The sequence below is a fragment of the Babylonia areolata genome, chromosome 13 (assembly GCF_041734735.1).
Source record: "Babylonia areolata isolate BAREFJ2019XMU chromosome 13, ASM4173473v1, whole genome shotgun sequence".
Classification (NCBI taxonomy): Eukaryota; Metazoa; Mollusca; class Gastropoda; order Neogastropoda; family Buccinidae; genus Babylonia; species Babylonia areolata.
Genome location: NC_134888.1, coordinates 19889349 through 19914409, shown reverse-complemented (window position 1 = coordinate 19914409; position 25061 = coordinate 19889349). Strand labels below are relative to the sequence as shown.

General features: G+C 42.0%; 2 protein-coding genes across 2 annotated transcripts in view; both read left to right on the top strand.

The window, feature by feature from the left end:
• LOC143288717 (uncharacterized) overlaps nucleotides 1-12078 on the top strand; it is a 34447-nt gene extending 22369 nt beyond the window's left edge. Inside the window, exons 11-16 of the mRNA XM_076597343.1 lie at nucleotides 306-426; nucleotides 1677-1832; nucleotides 4114-4314; nucleotides 6646-7835; nucleotides 8422-8538; nucleotides 10613-12078. Coding sequence (XP_076453458.1) covers nucleotides 306-426; nucleotides 1677-1832; nucleotides 4114-4314; nucleotides 6646-7835; nucleotides 8422-8538; nucleotides 10613-10678 — 1851 coding nt within the window. The 3' untranslated portion in view covers nucleotides 10679-12078. The remainder of the gene's footprint in view (nucleotides 1-305; nucleotides 427-1676; nucleotides 1833-4113; nucleotides 4315-6645; nucleotides 7836-8421; nucleotides 8539-10612) is intronic.
• Nucleotides 12079-21952: 9874 nt separating this feature from the next.
• Nucleotides 21953-25061, top strand: part of LOC143288872 (uncharacterized) — a 66594-nt gene continuing 63485 nt past the window's right edge. The window contains exon 1 of the mRNA XM_076597527.1: nucleotides 21953-22433. Within this exon, the coding sequence (XP_076453642.1) occupies nucleotides 22421-22433 (13 nt within the window). The 5' untranslated portion in view covers nucleotides 21953-22420. The remainder of the gene's footprint in view (nucleotides 22434-25061) is intronic.

The window sequence follows — 25061 nt, the reverse complement described above, 5'->3', positions numbered from 1 at the left end:
TCACATTTAGGATAGTGATAAGGAAAAGTTTAGCAGCGCCCAGCCAGAATTTCTGTTCCTGACGATTTACAAGATAAATGCATTCACAGACAAAGACACTCACACACACACACACACGCACACACACACACACACACACACACACACACACATACACACACACACACACACACACACACACAACACGGCCCAGCACAGAAATCCAGTAAGGACCCCCGTACTCGCAGAGTAGCAGGGGCAAAACAATTAACCCATAAAAAAAATAATTATCATGGTATGATATGACAACTTGTTCCCGCACTCAGTGCTCTGACCTGGGCAACTGGTTGACGGGGGATCAGACAAAGGTGACACCGTTCGAGAACAACATCGGGAGCCGACAGGGTTCGGACACAACCATACAGGCTCCGACTTTCTTTTCTACCGGTAAGCCGACTCCTTGTAGAAAGAATGAAGAAAAAAATTTAAATATTAATAATAATAATGATAATAATAAATAAATGAATGAATAAAAACGCTTGGTGGGGCATACTGAGTCGGAGATGTTAAGAGATTTTTGAGGGTAGCCCTGACTACGTATCTTTCGGACTGTATATTCATGGTTCTTTCTGTCTGTTTGTCAGTCTGTCTCTTTCCGTCTCTTTCTCTGTCCCGTGGTCTATCTCGTGTGTTTGGACTGTGTTTGGTTATCGTATTACAGTGTAGTCATTTGCACTGTGTTTTTTGGTGTGTGTGTGTGTGTGTGTTTCATTTTTATATTGTATTGCATTGAACTGTGCTATACCGTATGGTATTGTATTTCATTGGATAAAGTTCTATTGTACTCTACTGCATATGTATCATAGTATGTTATGTTATGTCATATTATATCATGTTATGTTGTATCATATTATATTATTTTATTTTATATTATATTATGACGATTTCTTATCAGATTGTTTTTCTCCTTATGAAACACAGAATATTTTCACGTAGCGTAAGTCACCCTGTTCCTTTCATATATTTTCTTTCGTTTTTTTCTTCTCCCACCCCCCCAACCCCCCAACGCCTTCCCTCCCCCCCCCGGCCCCCCTCACCCCCTTTTTTTTAACCTGTCTGCTTGTGAACTTCTAATGAAAGGTTTTTTTCTACAGTGTATTTCCAAGAACAATTTTCTTACTATCGGCTTTTTTTGTTTTGTTTTTTTGTTTTTTTACATGTGTCAACTACATACTTCGGGTCCCCACTTTTTTGGTCTCAACCAACATATTAGCACCCAGTTCACCCTTTCTGATTTAGTGGAGGAAAGAGTTTGAATTTGTTTCTAATGACACGTCTTGCGGGATTCGAACCTTGGACTTTCTCCTTTGATAAATGGTCGTACCATGCACGAGGTCACCACTCCACTTAAATTCTTACTGTCTGGAAACAAGAGTGACATGGTCAGAAGGATTGGAAGCGAATCTCAGAGTGTGTGTGTGTGTGCGTGCGTGTGTGTGTGTGTGTGTGTGTGCGTGTGTGCGTTCAGTTTCATTCAATGTCTGTCCACATTACCTGATATTAGAGTGTGTCTGTGTGTGTGTGTGTGTTTGTGGGTATGTATGTATGTATGTTTGTTTGTGTGTGTATGTGTGTGCGACTGCACGTGTGTTTGTATGACTGTGCGTGTGTGTATGCGTTTGTGCACGGGTGTGCAGAGGTGCCATACGTTGAACTGAGGACCGACTTAAGTCAGGGTCAGATACCTGTCTTGGGAGTGGCGACCGCGTGGTCTGATCTGCAGTCTCTGATTGGCTCACTTGACACGGAGCTCAGCTTTGACTCCATGACCGGAGAGGTCATCACCAACAACGGTAAGCCACGTGCAGCAAGCACCAGACTGACGCTTTGTGGTGTGTGTGCTGTGGTGTTTCTTTGGCTCGTTTCTAAGAGGAAAGTGGTAGAATGGTTAAGATGCTCAACTGCCAATATAGAGAGGCCGTGAGGGTGTGGGTTATTCTTCTTCTTCTTCTTCTGCGTTCGTGGGCTTCAACTCCCACATTCACTCGTATATACGCGAGTGGGCTTTTTACGTGTATGACCGTTTTTACCCCGCCATGTAGGCAGCCATACTCCGCTTTCGGGGGTGTGCATGCTGGGTATGTTCTTGTTTCCATAACCCACCGAACGCTGACATGGATTACAGGATCTTTAACGTGCGTATTTGATCTTATGCTTGCGTATACACACGAAGGGGGTTCAGGCACTGGCAGGTCTGCACATATCTTGACCTGGGAGATCGTAAAAATCTCCACCCTTTACCCACCAGGCGCCGTCACCGTGATTCGAACCCGGGACCCTCAGATCGAAAGTCCAACGCTATAACCATTCGGCTATGGCGCCCGTCGGTGTGGGTTCGAATCCTGCTCTCGCCCTTGACTGGTAAAAGAAATTTGTAGAAGAAATCAACTCTGGTACATAACAAATATGCATGCACTCAAGGCCTGATTAAGCGCGTTGGGTTATGCTGCAGGTCAGGCATCTGCCTAGCAGATGTGGTGTAGCGTATAAGGATTTGTCCGAACGCAGTGACACCTCCTTGAGAAAGTGAAACCGTCCTGTAGAGAGCCACACTACACGTTAACACTTGCGAATAACGAAACGGTCTCGAATGAAGCACGTACGTGTATCAAACAGATTCGGTTTTGAAAAAAAACAATAACTGTAACATGCATTGTGTTTCGTTTCGTTTTGCGTGATGTTGTATATCTATCGTGGAGTGGACTCTGTGTGGGGGTAACATAGTTATAGCTGATATGCTTCAGAGATTAGTTTGCAGTCCCAGGTGTGGTCCTACGGTCCAGTAACCACGCTTGTAGTGGGGGGTCAGGGGGGTAACATCGGTATACTTAACACACGGTTGTTTTTTGTTGTTGTTTTTCTCTTCAGCGATTGTTCAGCAGTTTGCAGACAATGCCACAGAAGGCAGTGACCGTGACAGTGGTAGGAGTACAGTCGGTACGTTTAATATTAGTGGAGTGATGGCCTAGAGGTAACGCGTCCGCCTAGGAAGCTGGAGAATCTGAGCGCGCTGGTTCGAATCACGGCTCAGCCGCCGATATTTTCTCCCCCTCCACTAGACCTTGAGTGGTGGTCTGGACGCTGAGTCATTCAGATGAGACGATAAACCGAGGTCCCGTGTGCAGCATGCACTTAGCGCACGTAAAAGAACCCACGTCAACAAAAGGGTAGTATCTGGCAAAATTCTGTAGAAAAATCCACTTCGATAGGAAAAACAAATAAAAACGCAGGAAAAAATACAAAAAAATATGGGTGGCGCTGTAGTGTAGCGACGCGCTCTCCCTGGGGAGAGCAGCCCGTATTTCACACAGAGAAATCTGATAAAAAGAAATACAAAATACAAAAATACAATTAAGGATTTTCCAGCTGGGTCAATAAAGACGCATGTATTGTATTGTACTGTACTGTATTGTATTGTATTATATCGTACTAGTCGTATCGTGTTGTCCTGTCGTGTCGTGTGTTGTATTGTATTGTGCTGTATTGTATTGTGCTAGTCGTATCGTGTCGTGTCGTATCATGTCGTGTTGTGATGCATTGCATTGCATTGTTTTGTATCGTATTACATTGAATTGTATTGCATTGTATTGTATAGTACAGCATTGTATTGTATTGTATTGTATACTGTATTGTATTGTATTGCACTGTATTGTAGTATGGTATTGTATTGTATTGTATTGTACTAGTCGTGTCGTGTCATGTCGAGTCGTGTCGTGCCATGTCGTGTAGTGTTGTGATGTATTGGATTGCATTGTTTTGTATAGTTATTATTGTATCGTACTACATTGAATTGTACTGCATTATATTGCATTACATTGCATTGTATTGTACTGCATTGCATTGAATAGTGCTGTATTGTATTGTATTGTATTGCACTGTGTTGTATTACGTTGTATGTTATTGTATTGTACTGTATTGTATGTTATTGTATTGCATTGTATCGTATTGTATTGTACTGTATTTGTACTGCACTGCACTGCACTGTACTATACTGTACTGCACTGCACTTTATTGTACTGTATTCTATTATATTATATTGTATTACCTGGCATCGTCATTATGTTGTCCCCTCAGAGATTATCCAGCAGTCCGAGCAGTGGTCCGGGGAGCCCGTGGAGACGCTGGGCGTGGGGCTGCTGCTGACCAAGGCTGACTCCAGGGCTCCCCAGGACGCGGTGGTCTATTTCACCATCAACAACCGTCCCAGCTTCCAGAGGGTCTTCCCTGTCCCTGTCGGTGGGCTGTACGCCACCGTCACCTTCCCGCGCGAAGTCAGTGCTTGGTTGTTGTTGTTGTTTATAGGCTTTGTGTGTTCTTTAGGGGGTAGTTAAATGGATATTTGTGTCGTGTGTGTGTGTGTGGGGGGGGGGGGGGTGGAGGGAACGGGGGGAGTGGGTGGATGGGTAGGTGTGTGTGTGTGTGTGCGTTTGTTGTTGTTGTTCTTGTTGTTGTTTATAGGCTTTGTGTGTTCTTTAGGGGGTAGTTAAATAGATATTTGTGTCGTGTGTGTGTGTGTCTGTGTGAGGGGGAGGGAGCGGGGGGGAGTGGGTGGATGGTTAGGTGTGTGTGTGTGTGTGTGCGTTTGTTGTTGTTGTTGTTGTTGTTGTTTATAGGCTTTGTGTGTTCTTTAGGGGGTAGTTAAATGGATATTTGTGTCGTGTGTGTGTGTGTGAGGGGGAGGGAGCGGGGGGGTAGTGGGTGGATGGGTAGGTGTGTGTGTGTGCGTTTGTTGTTGTTGTTTATAGGTTTTGTGTGTTCTTTAGGGGGTAGTTAAATGGATATTTGTGTCGTGTGTGTGTGTGTTGGGGGGGGGGGGGCGAAGGGTAGTGGGTGGATGGGTAGGTGTGTGTGTGTGCGTTTGTTGTTGTTGTTGTTTATGGGCTTTGTGTGTTCTTTAGGGGATAGTTAAATGGGTATTTGTGTCGTGTGTGTGTGTGTGTTGGGGGGGGGGGGTAGTGGGTGGATGGGTAGGTGTGTGTGTGTGTGTTTGTTGTTGTTGTTGTTGTTGTTTATAGGCTTTGTGTGTTCTTTAGGGGATAGTTAAATGAGTATTCGTGTGTGTGCGTGTGTGTTTGTGTGTGTGTGCGTGTGCGTGTGTTGTAATTGTTGTTGTTGTTTATAGGCTTTGTGTGGTGTTTAGGGGATAGTTAAAAGGGTATGTGTGTGTGTGTGTGTGTGTGTGTGTGTGTGCGCGCGCGCGCGTTTGTTGTTGTTGTTGTTTATAAGCTTTGTGTGTTCTTTAGGGGATAGTTAAATGTGTGTGTGTGTGTGTGTGTGTGTGTGTGTGTGTGTGTGTTTGTTTGTTTGTTGTTGTTGTTTTGTTGTTGTTTATAGGCTTTGTGTGTTCTTTAGGGAATAGTTAAATGTGTGTGTGTGTGTGTGTGTGTGTGTGTGTGTGTGTGTGTGTGTGTGTGTGTGTTTGTTGTTGTTGTTTATAGGCTTTGTGTGTTCTTTAGGGGATAGTTAAATATGTGTGTGTGTGTGTCTGTGTGTGTTTGTTGTTGTTGTTGTTGTTTTGGTGAACATTGTCGTCACTGGTTATATACTTACTTGTTACGGTCATAATACAATAGCTTTTTGATCGATAGATCGATATGGATGCTTATATTAGTGCCTATCCTCGGTCGGAGACCAAGCTCTAAGCGCTTTATAAACACGGAGTTCTCGATCAGGACAATGCAGCAAAATACAAGACAGAACAAATGCCACGCAATACAAACCAATGCAATACAATACAAACCAATGCAATGCAATGCAATGCGATACAATACAGTACAATACAATACAATGCAGTGCAATGCAATTGTACAATGCAATGCAATACAATGCAATACAATTCAATGCAGTCCAGCGAATTTTATTGATCCAGTTGGAAATTACACGTACATCAAAAGACTTGACACTCATAACACACAGCCTTCTCAATCTACAAAGAATCCGACGGTGACACACACGCAAACACGACAAAGGCTGAACAAAATGTTCAGAAAGTAAAAACAGACCAGACTGAGTTTACAAACATTCAAGGAGGCCTGCTGAAGACACGAAAACGTGTAACCTGATGTAACACGTAATAAAATTTAACAAAAAAACGAAAAAGAAAAAGAAGACCTGTTCTGAATTAACACGGATGTTAAGAAACACCAATCTGTTGATAACTACTGCTACTAATTCCACTGCTCCTACTACTACAACAACCACCACCACCAGCAATACTCTTACTCCTTCTCCTCCTCCTCTTTCGTCTACTACTACTACTACCACAACCACCACCACCAGTACCACTACACCACTACTACTACCTACCGCTATTGATGATGATAATAACGATAATAGTAATAATAATTATAGTGATAATAGTCATGATGATGAAGATGATAATGATAACAACAACAACAACAGCAGCAGCAATAACAACAATAATGATAATAATGATGATAGCAATAACAAGAACGATACTGATATTATTATAGCAATAGTAGTGACAATATTATCAACAATAGGATACTAATTATCATCATCATGATCATCAACATCATCATCATGACCATAACAACCACAATTACAACAACCCTGTTCCCGGTCACCACGTGCCTGTGTGTGCAGTGTGCAAGGTCAGCCCGAGGCCAGGCGTGTTCCCGGCGCTGACCAAATCCACGTGCACCACCTGGCTGGAGAACATCGCCGCCAACAAACAGCGGCAGCAGCAGCAACATGAATCCTCCAGCACCTTCTCCCACTTTCTGGCCACCAAGGCCCTCAGCCAGAACGCACAGGAAGGAGGAGGAGGAGCAGGAGGAGGAGTGGGAACAACCCAGGAGAGCAGCAGTAGTTTTTCAACCCCCCCAAACCCCAGCCCTGCCCAAGTCGTCACGACAGAAGCCAAGATCGTACGGCACGGCAAGATTTCCTTCACCCCGGATGGGGAAGCTGTAATCAAAGATGAAAACGGGGAGGTCCGGGTTATTGGAGCTCTGGAAAAGCCAGAGATCCCTGATGATCCGAAAATCCCTAATGCTTCCTCAGCTACTGGCACCGATGCAACCGAAAAGGACGAGCCTTCAAGTCTCGGAAAAGAAAGGCCTGAAAAACACGACGATGGTTCTTCGAAGGCTTCTAAAGAGCATTCTGGAACTGAGGTGAGTCGAGCTGAAGGGACAACAACTAATGCCCCTGTCTCCGAGACAAATGCTGACAACAAACCAACACACACACACGCTGCCTCCCTTACTGCCAAACCCACGGTGCAGCCTGTCAAAGTCGTAACCACTGACGAGGTGATTCCACTTTCCCGTAAAAAAATGAAGATTAACGTGGCTTCTCGATCTGGACAACGACTGTTGGACGACGATTTTGACATGTTTCTCGGTCACCAAGCCATTCACCCACGTGACAACGTGAAAAAGCGGGCCATGGAAAGCGACACCGGCTCCACCCAAGTCGCCGATTCCAAACAGGCTGACCGATCCAGCACCCCCTCTGCTACAAAAGAGAGCCGTGACCCCCCTTCCCTTGACTCCACCGGTGGTGCACAAGCTTCGCAAGAGTTACCAGCATCGTCATCCGCTCAGACGCCAGAACCTACATCATCATCATCATCATCATCATCTTCGCTAAACCCGCAGGCAGCGGTTCTCAGCGGACAACAGAGCAGCAATGGCCAGGACAGCGGAACAGGGGACGGTGGGAAGAATAGCGGCGAATATCACGTGCGCGACAGTTTGATGACGTCACCCATGACCAATCTGCTGGTGGAGTCCACTGTGGTGTGGAAAGACCAAAGGCTGCAGAATGCGGTATGTACACATAACTGCAGGTAGTAGTAGTAGTAGTAATAGCAGTAGCAGTAGCAGTAGTAGCAGCAGTAATAATGGTAACGATAAGAAGAATGTATTTATTATGCGCTGAATCTTGTGTCGAGACAAACCAAAGTGTTTGTTTATATCAGTTATTCTCACGCATGCGCAGCTCTGATTGATGAAGGAATGATAACTTGTAAACTAATTTAAGTAGGAAGTTACCGGTGTTACACGTTACGTCCCAGATCGCCTCCCCCCCACCCCCACCCCCCACCTCCTCCCACACTTCTATGCGTCACCAGGGGAACGTACCAGTGTCCCAAATCGATCCCCGGGTTATGCATCGGTGTCCTGAATCGTTCCCGGGGGCGATAATCAGTGTCCTAAATTGTCCCTTGGGGGACGTCCAGTCTCTCTCTCTCTCTCTCTCTCTCTCTCTCTCACACACACACACACACACACACACACACACACACACACACACACACACACTTCTTTCCTTCCTTCCTTCTTTATTCTTTCCCCAGTGTTCGTTCAATTATTCATTCATTTATTCATTCATATACTTATTTACTTATTTTAGGAACACATCCAGAACCTGAACGAAGAAGAAGCGAAAGAAGTGTTGGCAGCAATAAACCAAAACATGCCACCGCAAAAGATGATGTCATATCTCCGTGACGTCAACCCAGCAATCAAGGTAAGCCACAAAAAATCTAAGGGCAGCTTTAATTCCTTCTGCGAACGTCATATGAATACGGATAAACCAAACCATAAATGTTCATACTGGGCAGACATTGTTTGTTTAAATCCAGTTATCAAAGAACGACTCAAATGAGAACAAGCGCAGTCACTGCAGAACAATGTCAACCCCCAAACTCAGTAAAAACCAGAGTGGTCAGTTCAAGTGTCTGGAACAGGTGTGTTCACGGTTGGCAGCCAGGCAGGTGGGGCAGCACTGTCTCTTGGAGCTAACCAGCCTCGCGAGGACCGCCAATGGGTGGATATTCCACCTTTACTTCTGCGTTCATGGGCTGTAACTCTGACATTCACTCGTATAGGCCTACACACATCTGAGAGTGGGCTTTTACGTGTATTTCCCTTTTTACCTTGCCATGCAGGCAGCCATACTCCCGTTTTCGGGGGGTGGGGGTGGGGTGTGCATGCTGGGTATGTTCTCGTTTCTCATAACCCACCGAACGCTGAAATACATCACGGGATCTTTAACGTGCGTGTTTGATCTTCTGCACGCGTATACACCTGAAGGCGGTTCAGACACTAGCAGGTCTGCGCATATGTTGACCTAAAACCACCAGTTACGCCGAAACCGGGAATCGAACTCGGGAAACTCGGGCGAGAATCCAAATGCCCTAAACCATTCGGCCACCGCACCCGTCGCCACCTGTACTAAAGCCAGTCCAATAGTTTGAAGTTCTTGTTCTCACACTTTTTGTAAAGCCTGTATACTGTCCTAAAACAGTATTGGCCGAGAGAGTGGGGATGTAACTTGGGCAAGACACTCTCCACTGTAATCAAATTCTAGCCCAGATAGTTGGGACAGAAGTTGCCTCCTCTGCTGTTCTGATGGTCATAGTCGGACACAACTGACCGTCATACATACAAAAGCCTGTATATTAAATCAAAAATATATCCCTTTCAATGTAAGATTTTGTTTGATAGACGGGCCTTTTGTACAGTTGGTCGACGAGCGCAATAGCCGAGTGGTTAAAGCGTTGGACTTTCAATCTGAGGATTCCGGGTTCGAATCACTACGACGGCGCCTGGTGGGTAAAGTGTGGTGATTTTTACGACCACCCAGGTCAACGTATCTGCAGACATGCTAGTGCCTGAACCCCCTTCGTGTGCATACGCAAGCAGAAGATAAAATACGCACGTTAAAGATCATGTAATCCATCTCAGCGTTCGGTGGGTTATGGAAACAAGAACATACCCAGCATACACCCCCGAAAGCGGAGTATGGCTGCCTACACGGCGGGGTAAAAACGGTCATACACGTAAAAGGCCCACTCGTGGACATACAAGTGAACGTGGGAGTTGCAGCTCACGAACACAGAAGAAAGAAGAAGTACAGTTGGTCATAGTGATCACCTAATTTTCCTCCCTTTAGATAATAGATAGAAAGTGCAGAAAATAAATGTATCAAAAGATGTGCATTGAGTTCATCGATGCATTCATCAATGAACCGCTTGCTTGTGTTGTTGATTATTTGTTGTTGTTGTCGTTGTTGCTGTTCTTTCTTTCTTCGTTAATTGCCTTTGGTTGATTGAATAATTGATGGGTGTGTTTGTCAGTTTGCTTAACCAGTCAGGTAGTCAGCTGTTTTAATGGTCCAATCGTTAAGCACTTGTTCGCATGCCAGCATGTTTACCTGAGCTTTTGTTGGACAGATTTTTGTTGTTGTTTTTTTCACAAGAGCTATAGTTTCTCTAGGATTCGAACTCAGGACCCTCACATCCTAGCGCAAACGCAATGACATTCTCATTCTCGCGCGCATGCACGCACACACACAGACGCGCACACACACACGCGCGCGCACACACACACTCACGCACGCACGCACACACACACACACGCACACACACACGCATACACACACATACACACACACGCACGCGCGCGCGCACACACACACACACACGCACGCACGCGCGCATACACACACACATACACGCACACACACGCAGGCACACAAACACACACACACACACACATGAATAATTATCGAGTGAACACGTTTGGTTCTCTTTCCACAGAGCGGTACGTCAACGTCACGGCTGTGGAGGCAAAAGCAGACCAGCAAGGCGTGCACCTTGAGCTAGTCGTCAACCACGTCTACCCCCTCAGTGTGATATGTACGCTGAGACAGAATCCAACACAGACATCTGTAGTTGTCCACGTGCTGGTGACAGTATACCTATAAAAATTATCAATCAGTCAATCAAATCAAATCAAAAACACTTCATTAATCCACGTGGAAATTAAGTTGTGCAATCACAGGCTCGTTGTAAACACAAGCATAAAATCATCATGCGCACCATAAGAAGAGATTAAAACTAGTGAAATAAGAATTCCCAATAGCTGACGATAGACTAACTATATAATTATAAGTAAAATGCACACACACACACACACACACACACACACACACACACACACACACACACACACACATACATACATACACATGGATGCAGGCACGTATGCATGCACATAACATATGTAACGCCAATAAAATTATTACATTAAGATACATGAAATCCAAGTAAAATAAGAAAATATTTAAATACATCGGTAACATCAAGCAGATTTGAGAGGTCCTACTATGGACAGCCTTGCCTGGCATTGCTTCATTCAGTAGCTCAAGGAGGCGTCACTGCATTCGGACAAATCCATATACGCTACACCACATCTGCCAAGCAGATGCCTGACCAGCAGCGTAACCCAACGCGCTTAGTCAGGCCTTGAGAAAAAATAAAATAAAATAATAAAATACCCAAGGTATTAATAAGAACCAATGTAATCAGACACACATTTTCTCTCTCGTGCAAAATTACTGTAGCGTTTCACGAAATAATGCATGACAATAATATGATGTATTTATAAGTATAAGTGAAAGTGTGTTGTAAATATCTGTGAGCGTGAAAGTTATAGGCAGTCAGGAGGGGAGCGGTGGTGGTGGAGTGGGAGGGTGGGGGGGGGGAGAGAGAGAGATAAAGAGAAGATGGGTGGACAGATGGTTACATGCATGTGTTTCTGAATTTTTTTTAAATTGTGTTTTCGCATCATATTTTGTTTCAGTTTCTCAAGGAGGCGTCACTTCGTTCGGACAAATCCATATACGCCACACCACATCTACAAGGCAGATGCCTGTGACCAGCAGCGTAACCCAAAGCGCTTAGTCAGGCCTTGAGTGCCTGTGTATATACTTGTGTACGGCCTATCCGAGTGGGTTTCTTCTACAGAATTTTGCCAGAGGACAACACCAACGCTTCCTTGGGTTCTTTTTCAGAGCGCCATGTGAGTGCTGCACACAGGACCTCGGTTTATCATCTCATCCGAATGACTAGACGCTCAGTTTGATTTTCCAGTCAACCTTGGGAGAAATGGAGTGATGGTCTAAAGGTAACGCGTCCGCCTAGGAAGCGAGAGAGAATCTGAGCGCGCTGGTTCGAATCACGGCTCAGCCGCCGATATTTTCTCCCCCTCCACTAGACCTTGAGTGGTGGTCTGGACTCTAGTCATTCGGATGAGACGATAAACCGAGGTCCCGTGTGCAGCATGCTCTTAGCGCACGTAAAAGAACCCACGGCAACAAAAAGGTTGTTCCTGGCAAAATTCCGTAGAAAAATCCACTTCGATAGGAAAAACAAATAAAACTGCACGCAGGAAAAAATACAAAAAAAATGGGTGGCGCTGTAGTATAGCGACGCGCTCTCCCTGGGGAGAGCAGCCCGAATTTCACACAGAGAAATCTGTTGTGATAAAAATACAAATACAATGGACGAGACCGGGATTCGAACACAGACCGTCACGGACACTGTGTTAGAAAATGAGCGTATTAAACATTCTGTCATGTAGGCAAATGTGCATGTATGTTTATATATTTGTATTTATGCATACATGCATGCATGTGTGTAGCATGATATTCGTTCGAGCTCGCTTGCACGTATGAATTGCAATATGAATATGTTATTTGCATGTACGCATGCTGTATGTTATGTTATTCGTTTGTGAATGTATGCATGTACATATACAATATGTGTTTTTTTGTCCTTCAGTCTAACGTTTATTTATATTGTGTTATCTTAGATAAAATGTGTGTGTTTATGCACGCGTGTTTGCATGCGTTCATGTATGTATACAGTATGGAAGTGCACGCTCGCACACAAAAACAAAAGAAAAACGAAAAAAAAGCACGCATTTTCCTATGTATGTATGATATATTAGCCTATGTTTGCACCCATGCGTTCATGGATGAATATACATGGAAAAGATGGGGTGGGGAGAGGATTTATATGAGTGTATAAAGCATTATCTTTGTTAAGAATGTGATTTACAAGCCTTAATACATGTATACAGAATGCTATTCACCAGCATTTGTACCAAGAATGTAATTTACTGGCCTTTTTTTCCCCCTTTTTTTTTCTCTTTTTTTTTTCTTGATAATGCTGTTCATAGGCTTTTAGTTCGCATGAGTTTCAGTTTTCAGTTTCAGTTTCTGAAGGAGGCGTCACTGCATTTCTTTGGATAAATTCGTAATTTATACGCTACACCGCATCTGCACCACATCTGCCAGACAGATGCCAGACAGACAACAGCAAAACCCAACGCGCTAGTCAGGCCCAGTTGAGTGCATGCATGTACGTATATATATTAATTTTGTGTACTTACCGCAGTGGATTTCCTGTACATAATTTTGTCAGAGGACAACACTACGCACGTTTGTGGACATAGGTTCTTCAGCCAGTGCACCAAGTGCTTGCAGCAAACAGGACCTCCATTTATTTATCGTCTCAACCGAATGACTGGACGTTCAGTATGGTTTTTCCAAACTGGGGAGAAAAGACGAGAGCGGGATTCGAACCCCGACCCTCATAGACACTGTATTAGAAGATAAGCGTCTTAACCATTCTACCAGCTTCCTCCTTATAAAGAATGTTATTCACAGAATGATAATCATTCATAAAGAATGCTGGATTATATAAAGAATGTTTTTCACAAGCCTTTTGTTTGTATGAAGAATATTATTAAGGGACTTTTAGTTTTTGAGAAGAATGTTATTCATATGTCTTTTGTAATCTACAGGCCTTTTGTTTTGTGCCAAAGTAGAAGTAGTAAATACAACAAAATGTTTTGTCCAGATTTTGAGGTGACAACGGAGGTGAATGGTGTTGGAAGAGTGTGGGGATTACTAAGGAAAAGACGTGCGAGTGTGTGTACGTTTTCTTCAGTTTAATGTCTATTCACTATAAGTGTTTTTAGACGGAAAGGAGTAAAGTAGTGTATAAAGGAAAGGGAATGCATGTGGATATTCGTGTTAAAAAAAAATCATGTTATGTATCAGAGGAAAAGTATATTATAAGAACTTGAACAGTCTAAAGAGGTTGTGGTGTGTATTGAATGAGTTGTCATGGGAAGGAGAATATGTATATGCATATCAACAAGTATTAACCTACAACAATGTAAATATAAATAACTATTAAATATAATACAGCAAAGGTGTGCGTGCGTGTGTGTATGTCTTCGCTCGCGCGTGCGAGCGTGTGTTTGTGTGCAAGTGCTAGCATATGTGTGTACGTGTTCACATACATGTATCATCTTGTGTGTGTGTGTGTGTGTGTGTGTGTGTGTGTGTGTGTGTGTGTTAGCGCGCGCGTGCGCGTGTGTTTTCGTGTATGTATGTATGAACGAAAAAACATGTGAACTAATTTCACTCCTGCAGACATTGTTCGCATCTTGAAGAGCGATCTTGATGCAGCTATACTGATTAATACTTCTTCTCAGTTTTTGGTCAAAATATACACTTGAATCTATAAGGGGATGAAAACGAAATTCTTTCATATTCGTATAATCATTATGTTATTGTTTTCTTCTCTTTTAATTTCTTTTCTTTTACTTAAAACAAAATGGATGTTGGTATCATTATAGTGTGATCGTTTTTCATCTCTTTCAATTTCTTTTTACTCAAAGCAAAATGGTTGTTTCTGCTTTGACATTGAACTGTATTTATAAGAGCATCTTATCCCATGATTCTTGTATTCCACTGTCGTACATTCCAAAGATTATGTGCCCATAGTTCTGTGTTCCCAGAGTTTCTTTTTTTCTTTTCTTTTCTTTTCTTTTTTCTTTTTTTTTATTAGTAAAATCTTTAGTTCAGAAGTGCTATATTCATAGAGCTCTTATTCCCATACGCGTGGAAGTGGACTGCAATCATAATGTCGGATGTTTGAACATCATCCTTTTTTTTCCCTTCCCCCATTGTTTAAAGTCGAGATTTCCTGCATTTTTAAAATAAATAATCATGACAAACGTAATTTCTTTTTTCTTTTTTTTTCATTTGTTCAAAGTCTAAAATTGTCAGCTTGTATGAACAGAAAATAAATGAATCAGTCAACCAACCACGATCCGAGAAGGCGAAACAGTGAATGGTTTACAAACACCATGAAACGGCTCGACGACTTAACATAGACAATTGACCAGAGGAGCGTTCATGAACCTGGATACTCGTATGTACAAGAGTGGGCCTGACGAGTACTTGACTCAAGCTCCAGACCACTTAATCTTAAGAGCGAGCAGGTTGTGGAAATACAGACCTTCCTTCAAATGGAGACTACGTGGCTTTTTTTTCCATGTTCCTTTGTCTTATAAATAGCAGCATATAAAATGGAGAGTACATGGTCTGTTTTTATCTGCCTTTTTTTTTTAACCTTTGTATTCAAGATTTTACAAATATAGTGGCAACAATCAGGCATACAAGAAAAAAAAAGAAAAGAAAAATAAACACAAAAATTCAGAAGAATACAAAAGGAACACTTTTACATAATTTGCCATATAGTCATATGACCTGTATATCTCATGCGTGCCCACATCCACACACACTCACACACTCACAAACAAAAAACATAAAAAAAAACACACACACACACACACACACAAAAAACCCGCATCCAAATCATGCATGCATAATATACAACCAATGTAATAAAAAAAAAATGCACACACACACACACACACACACACACTAAAAACAACACACAAACAAAAAAGCAAAAACAAAAGTAATGTTACAAAACACAACAACAAAACTACACACATTCATTTCCAGAATTTGGATAAGGTGAATCTTCATTAATATGGATGGTCTTTAGTTACAATGTAATACAAATATATGTTTTCTAGTCGTTCTGTTATTGTATGGCCTATTTATGCTGTGCAGGAGAATTGTTTTGATCTCAAGAACTACTCTGACTCTACTAATAAAGGATAAATATATACTACTGTACAAGAGTGGATTTATCTTTGGTTGTTTATCAGTGGCATGTAGTAAAACCACTTTATTCAAAATGATGTGTGACACATATTTATGTATGACAAATATTTTTCTAAGTGCTTTTATGTGCCTTTGTGTTATGAAGAGTAACAGGTTTTTTTAGTCCTTCTAATCGACTCACTCGTTGTTTTTACTTTGGCAGAGAAGAACCTACGCACCATGGTTGAACAGTCTACATATAAACAAAGGGAAACTCTTCGATGAAACGAACAATGTCCGGCACACGGACACCAACATAATCACTGAAGCATTGGGAATAAGATAGAAAGTAGATTTTTTTTCACAATGACACCAAAATATTTCTTCTTTTCTGCCGCAGTGCTTCTGTTTTATATATATATATATATATATATATATATATATATATTATTCATTCGCTTTCTGTCGTATATTACTTTCTGGTATCCAGTCTATCGTCAGCTACTGTGAGTTCTTATCTGACTTGTTTTAGCGTATTTTATGGTGCAAATGTTCATTTTTATGTTGGTGTCTACAACGAGCCTGTGATTGCACACGTCATTTTCCATGTGGAGTAATAAAGTGTTTTTGAATTGAATTTGAAAAAAAAGAACGGTAACAACTCTAACGAAGTCAACAAAGATAACATTAACACAATATGGTATGCATTAAAGCATTCGGATGCAATATAGTATGCGTTGAAACATTCAGTTGGATATTGAAAGGGATACTGACAATGCTTATCCTGATAGAACTTAAAGAATTTGCTTGTTGTTGTTGTTTTTTGTTTTGTTTTGTTTTTCTTTTTTTTCTTTTTTTTTTTACTGAATCAGTGAACAGTACATCAGATATAAAATAAAGTTTAACTCTTTCCATACGAACGGCGAAAGAGACGATGTTAATAGCGTTTCACCCCAATTACCATCATCAAAATATTGCAAGCGGAAGACTCTTGTATTGAAGAAGTGAATATTGACAAAGAATACCACAATTCTGACGACGGAAGCTAAAGGTTGGGTCATTCAGACACCCACTGGACATCCGAAGGGTTTCTGTAGAGGAGAAGAGAGGACTGACCGTACTGAGTGAGTTAAAACTAACAGCCACGTCGACTGTATCACAGAACGGGCAACTAGACTGCTAATTACAATATGTTTTTTTTAAAAAGAATTTACTCTACCTAAACTTGTGTCAGAGCAAAGCAATCTGGCAAAGCAGCACAATGATTACACAAAGGGAGGTGTTATTTATCTTTTCTTAATAATAGCATTACAAATATATGAACCTGGATACCAGAAGGTAAGAAAGCGAATGGGAAAAACAAATAAAACTGCACGCAGGAAAAAATACAAAAAAATGGGTGGCGCTGTAGTGCAGCGACGTGCTCTCCCTTGGGAGAGCAGCCCGAATTTCACACAGAGAAATATGTTGTGATAAGAAGAAATATATATATATATATATATATATATATATATATATATATATATATATATATATATATAAAGCAAAGAAACAAAAGCACTGCGGCAGAAAAGAAAAGATCTTAAGTACAGATTGACCAGATGGTGGGAATGCTGTTTTCAGCTGAGAGAGCACTTCACTGACTGACTGAGACAAGAAGATAACACTAACAACAGGAACTCGGAGACATGGTACAACACTACGTACGCTGGTTCCACTACATTAATTGAATCATTGAAACCGGCTGTGAGCAAAGACTCCTAACATCACAGTACCGTACAAGATAGGAAAGCGAAATATTGTAGGATGATAGTGATACACACCTATTATATGTGTTAAAGGGGTGGTGGTGTGGGTGTAGGGGTAGAAGGAGAAGAAGGAAGAAGGGGTAGAGTAGGATAACAGGCAGAGGATAGGTGCACAGTCCACTCTCTCCTCGTACCACAGCAGGGTCTTTTAAAAAGATGAATTGGGGTGTTTATTTCTCTAACTTTAAACAGCACACCTGGAACACACACAATATTAAAACCCAAGTTAAATCAATATCTAAACATATGCTAGACATAATTGCACTGATGTAACAGAAACATCATCATTTTGTCTGGACAAGTAAACAATTCCACAGATAACCTTTCTCCATTCTGACACTCAGTGTCTAGCCGTACACTCTCTTACCAAAGAGATCTATGTAAAGATGCAAAGCAAGCTTCATTTACTTTACCATCAACAATCAGTGAGACATAAGGTAATGTGCACCAAACATATGACTGACAAATACTAACTCCCAGTGTTTAACTCCTGTAAAACCACCATAGAATAATAGCTGCCGCACCAAGTATGAGGCAGACAATTACAAACTCCCAGTTTTTAACTTCTGTTAAATCACCATACAATAATAGCTGCTGCACCAAATATATGGCAGACAATTACAAACTCCCAATGTTTAACTCCAGTCAAATCACCATACAGTAATAGTTTCCATTAAGACTGAACAAATCTGTACTTTGTCTCTGCAAAGTATCTCACTGGTAAAATTATTACATGGGAATCATACAGCTACCAAGTAATCTGGCAAATATATAGCAACCTGTGTGCACCAACATAGGACTGCCTCTCAGTGGTCTCAAATCTTATTGAACACATACAGCCATGTGTTACACCACTAGCATATAACATATGACAACAGCACATGGTAATCACAACTACCAAGTCACACATGTTCCCCATGCTGCATTATCAGCCATGTGCACACACATGGAAAAGCATGAACATACAGTTATCCTATAGATTTGTTCACCTTGAATATAACCATCACCACCTGACATAAAAAATAGGTATGTCAAACCTCAAAATAACTCTGCGTTTCTTTGTGACTTTCAGGGTTCACTTTATATTCATGTAGCAGAACACAATCCCACTGAGCCAGTGTGTTAGTCACAGAATCCAAATATACCATAAATCAAGCATTCAACTATGTCCAAAAAATAGATGCTAGTTTGACACTCGCAGCCCCCATGGTACTGTCTTGACCGTCCGGCTCTCCCAGCCTGCTCCATAGAAAAAAGGGAGAAACCCCACTTGCCTATTCATTTTATCCTCCTCACAAGCTGGCGCCGTATGCAAACTGTCTTCCGACCCAGAACGTTTCCAATTGACAGAAGTTAACAGACCAGTCTGGGACCAACAGTGCTAGACTTGCACATCCAGCACTTTTCTCACGGAACCCGGCATTGCCAAAGAGAAGGGGAGGGGAAGGGAGGGAGGGGGGTGATGAAAAGAGGAAGGGAAGGAGGAGGAAAGATAGCCCAGCCCTGATTCTGTTCTATACTAAACAGCTCATGATAAACACACCATACCATGCTCCTCACTGACCACTGAGGCAGATGCCATCCTGCCAGAGATTGACATGGAGGTAGCGTGTGGGGGCAGTGTTGGGGGGAAAGGAGTTGAGGGTGATGGAAGTGGAAGGGAAAAGGGCAGGGGAGTGTATAGGAAGAGAATGGTCAGAGGAGATACCATCTTTACTTAGTATTTCTTGATAACTTGCTCCCTCTGCACTTGGCCAAGGGAAGGGGGGGAGGGAGAGGGTATAGGGAAGGGTGTTGGTGGGGATAGATGCCATGGAATAGGGGGGTGGGGGGAGAAGAGTAGGGAGGTAGGAAGGAGGGGTCCATCAGTAAGCAGTGTGTCTGAAAAAATCCCAAGCTTCCACCATAGGCGCCTGACACCCTATAACATATGTGTTGGGGCAGAGGGGAGAAGGTGAAAGGTGAGTATATTATATGCGTCTTCTTGCATAGGTACATGCATGCGCACATGCTTGTCAGACAGAACGGGTGTTTGAGGAAGTGTTTATGCATGTGCAAATCAATGCTTTGGGAAATAAAGAGAAAGTGTGTGTGTGTGTGTGTGTGTGTGTGTGTGTGTGTGTGTGTGTGTGTGTGTGTGTGTGTGTGTGTGTGTGTGTGTGTGTGTGTGTGTGTGTGTGTGTAAATTCACAATATTATATTTGTGCATTTGTGTGTATGTATGTGCATGTTCGCACGCGTATGTGTGTGTACGTGCATGCATTCTTTCTTTCTTAAATAAAGTATACATATATAGACAAATAGAATAACCAAAACACCGACAGTGTAAAAAAAACAAACACACAAACAAACAAAAACACACCATTTTTAAAGCCTCATACTGAGGTGACAAGTTATACTGTCGTTTCAAGACTTGTTAATCGTTCGGAAGGTAAAGTGTGAGGTGACAGATTCTACTGTCGTTTGTAGACTGTTTCCATACTACGGTCAATAAAGATGATATCATCGGTGTGGTGTGGGCCAAGGTGGACTTTCAGGGCAAGGGTTCATGTACACGTGACGGGTACATAGTCACCGGAGCGTGACCACCTCACGTGAACGGCCATGTGGCCTATGGCGGAAGGGAACAGAGGGGAAAAAAAGCAGTCATTGCAGTTGTCTTCAGCTAACGTCTCTCTCTCTCTCTCTCTCTCTCTCTCTCTCTCTCTCTCTCTCTCTCTCTCTCTTCTGTCCTTGCTTCTCTCTAAATCTCTGTCTCTCTGTGTCTGTTTCTCTTGTCTTTTCATGCCTTTCTCTGTGTCTCACTCTCGCTCGGTCTCTCTGTCTGTGTCTCTTGTGTCTCTGTCTGTGGTCTCTGTCTGTCTGTCTGTCTGTCTGTCTGTCTGTCTCTCTCTCTCTCTCTCTCTCTCTCTCTCTCTCAATGTTTAGAATATGGAACTGCTCCCCGTGTGTGTGTGTGTGTGTGTGTGTGTGTGTGTGTGTGTGTGTGTGTGTGTGTATCATTGTGTGTGTGTGTGTGTGTGTGTGTGTGTGTGTGTATCAGTGTGCCGTGTGTGTGTGTGTGTGTGTGTGTGTGTGTGTGTGTGTGTGAGTGTGTGTGTGTGAATCTGCAGGCAGGCCAGGATTCATACTCCGAATATTCGCGGAGTCCCGACACACTGTCATGTACGGTATAAACCGAATTTCGACACCGTTCGTTACAAGCAATAATAGAAAAAAAAAGAAAAAAAACTACCCACCCACACAACCCAGCCAACCAAGCGGTTCACGTTTCGCCGCTATGTCCCAATAGCACAGCTCAAGCGTGACGACATGCCTGGAATCGTCCAATGGGGTGGAGAGGCTGATATTTAGGAAACATGCAGCCAGTCCCTCTATCCCGCATAGGTTTAGTACCCGTGCACTTAGAACGAACAACGTGGAAGTACTATATACGGGACACAGTAAAATGGCTTTACTTCTTTGTTTAGAGTCAGTACAGAAAGCTTTAGTGTCAAGGTCTACGCCTGATTTTTTTTGATTTTTTTTTTTAGGGGGGGGGGGGGGTCAGGGGGGGGGGGTTGTTTTGTTTTTTGTTTTCTTAACCAATGAAAGTAAGCAGATTTGCGAACACAAGTACGTTGAGTCGATAGCCTCTCTAACCAGATCGTTATGCCGTTCTTGTGGCTTAAGTTAATCGCGTACAGTCCTGTATCTGTCTTGTGGATAGATTATATATATATATATGTATATATATATATATATATATAGAGAGAGAGAGAGAGAGAGATAGCTATATAGATATAGATATATAGATATATAATAGCATTAGCGTTTAATGTGATGACTGGCTTCTATTCTTTTTTTCTTTTTTTTTCTTCTTTTCTTTTTTTTTTTAACCGTTCAAACCACACAACCGGCCCGTCTGGCCGAATGGTAATACGAAAAGTGAGTAGATACCGTGTGTGTGTGTGTGTGTGTGTGTGTACGTCTGTGTGTGTGTGTGTGTGTGTGTATGCGTGTGTGTGTGTGTGTGTGTGTGTGTGTGTGTGTGTGTGTGTGTGTGTGTGCGTGTGTGTGTGTGTGTACGTGTGTGTGTGTGTACGTGTGTGTGTGTGTGTGTGTGTGTGTGCGTGTGTGTGTGTGTGTGAGAGAGACTCTAGGTTGACCCTACGGTTGTCTTACGACTGTCAAGACACATTAGCTGAAAGGGCGGAGTCAGTGTGGCCGACGGATTATTAATTTTTTTTTTCCACGCCGGCGCGAGACAAGCATCTGCGGTGGGAAATTGACATTCATTTTCACCATCGAGCGTTGTTCATAACGGCACGGACTTCTTCAGTTAAAGCGTGGTGCTGCGTTGCTGCGAGGCAGGATTGATAGGTGTTTGTCCGTGAATAGATAAATAACTAAATAGGTAAACGAATAAATAAGTAATAAATGAACAGATAAAGAAAGAAAGAAAGAAAGAAAGTAATAATCAGTGACACGAACGCGAGAGCTGGCTGGCTGAACTTGACCCAGCAGACTAAGTTTCTTCCTTGCTTCGCCTGTTCTTTCTGTGCAGCGAACGATCAGACTGACCGTGTTGGAAGTGTCGGCAGGTCCACACTGTAGTAGTAGTAGTAGTAGTAGTAGTAGTGTGTGACCTCTTTTTTTCTTTTTCTTTTTTTTCAACTATTGTGTTAATCAGGGCGCTGGTGGCGTTTCTAAATCCGCGTGGGGAACACGCATTCCGTTGGCAGACAGCGGTGGTGGTGGTGGTGGTGGTGGTGGTGATCAGTAGACTGCCGAGCGCTATCATTATGCCATTGACAGGTACCATTGTCTGTCTGCCTGCTTGTTTGTTTGTTTGTTTGTTTGTTTGTCCCTGTCTCTCTGTCTGTCCATTTTTACATGATGTTTATCTGCTGGTTTATTATGTCCGTCTCTCTTTTCTCTATCGAATTATCTGTCTGTGTATGTCTTTGTATGTATGTCTGTTTGTGTCTGTCTTTTTGAGTCTGTCTCTGTCTGTCTGTTTGTCTGAGTCTGTCTGTCTGTCTGTCTGTCTGACTGTGTCTGTGTCTGTCTCTCTCTGTCTGTCTGTCTGTCTGTCTCTCTCTCTGTCTGTCTCTCTGCCTCTGTCTCTGTCTGTCTGTTTGTCTCTGTCTGTCTCTGTCTGTCTGTCTGTCTCTCTGTCTCTCTGTCTCTGTCTCTGTCTCTGTCTCTCTCTCTCTCTCTCTCTCTCTCTCTCTCTCTCCATGTCTTGCCTCTATTGATTTATTGGTAGTAGTATCCGACCGTAGTTGTAGTGGCTATAATATGTGGTTTGAGTATAAAATGTATGAATTTTACATGTAATATCACCACCAGTGCCATTTTCAGAATGGAAGTAAGATAGATAGGGTGGTAGGATAAGACTTTACGACACAACAGCCAGTTCTGTTCACACACATACCCAGTCTGTGACACAGAATTAGCTAGCAATATTTGAAATTACCTAAATAATACTAGTCATCTTGTATGAACATCAAATCCCAGTTCTCAGCGTGGTACCGTCAGTAACTGACCACTTTGCTGATGCCGGAAGATCAAAGTGCCAGCCAGTTGTGACCTACCTTCTCTGTATCCATTTTTTTTCGCAATTTCATGTAGCACAGATGTATATCTTCCATTGTATTTTCTGCAACCTTTAAGAAAATTGTTGTAATCAACATTTACTTTGCCTACTATTGTCTTATTCTTCGTAAGTGGCTTCAGTGAAATACTAATAGAGTTAAATTACAAGTTTAATATAGTCTACTTGATCTTCACAAATCATTCGTTTCTTAAACAACTGATTACAAGCATGAATTACAGATGATAGCATAACGTGATATATGAGCTCGTGTTGTATGTATTTGTGATGCTGTAAATATTGTTGTCTTGGAGAAGATAACAATACACTGTGTACATTGAGTAACAATATTTGCCAATCTAACAGTGGAAAATGTTCCACGCTCTTCGCATTTTATCATTCCTCTAACTGTTGACAAATTCGTAAATCTGTAACGGCTTTCACTGACTCAACAGTAGTGAATCAGGTTTCACAGAGACTGTGCAGTTTCTATCAGAATCAGATGGGTGTTGGTACCTACAGCTTGTACACAACTGCAGAGAACTGGTTTCTCAACTCACACAGTGCTTTGAAATTGTCAACGCACTGTCCCTTTCTGTACTGCTAACGGAGTGACGTGCATGATCAGAAGCTAGAACGCTCACTTGACTAAAGTTTCTTCAAATTTACATTGGAAATTGCCCACACTAATTATTAAACAGTTTCTGTGGGGTTTTTTTTTTTTACCAATTCATCAGCACGAACCATCAGATGGCAGTGTAATGTGAAAGGCAAGCACTTGACATGGAACAATTAAAACAGAATTATACTTGCAAGAAGCACCAGACAAGAAGAGAAGCAAAGTAGATGTTGATCAAAGTATATTGCACCAAAAAAAGCAAAAACTTGCCCCATCCCTGAAAAACAGCCTCCATTCAAGCATGATAATAGCTGTGTTTTTAGATAAAAACATATGTAGAAATATAACTTCTTCAGACAAAAAGAAACCTGAAAGATTTACAGATTACATAATTTCTATAGTCGAATGAAAAAGAAATAGGTTTTTTTCATTGATACGGGTCCACAAAAAGAGCTAAGTTGTGAACACTTACTATACAGTCATCAACCATTCATTCTTTTTCCCCCATGTAAACAAGGTTATTTCTGCTTCAATTTTGACATTTCATATCAGTATGATTCAACATTCATTCAGCAAACATTTTCGTCTATCAATAAACATCTGCCAATCATACAAGCGTTATTATTTTGAATACAAGAAAATGAAACAATCAAACAAAAAAATCACCTGTCTAACAATCTTATGTGTAAAGGATAAATAGATTGATAGGAAATGAACAGTCATATATATATATATATATATATATATGTGTGTGTGTGTGTGTGTGTGTGTGTGTGTGAATGAATACACAGATCTACATTTGAATTAAAATTAAAAAAAAGAAGAACAAAGAAATAAAATCACGAAGAAGAAGAGAAGATGGAGAAAAAAAATTTGCAATCATTCTCACCAGTTCTCGACATCAACACTTTCGAAGCCTTTATCGGAAATTAAGCTTGAATTGTTGGGATGATAGTCACTAGGTAACAAAAACCAACCAGTGTTTTCTTTCAGGATGGGATTTCAAAAGCCATAAATGTCCCCCTACTCCATCACCCCCCACCCTCCCACTTCCTACCCCCTTCCCATCTGCCCTCTCTTTGAAAGCTGCATCATGGTTATGGCTTTTAGAGCAGAAGGAAATTAAATAGTCTTTTTCTGTGTACATATTTTTCGCTTCTTTCTTCTTCTTCTTCTTCTTCTTCTTCTTCTTTTCCCTCCCTGTGGTTGTCAGCTGTCATGTTGACTG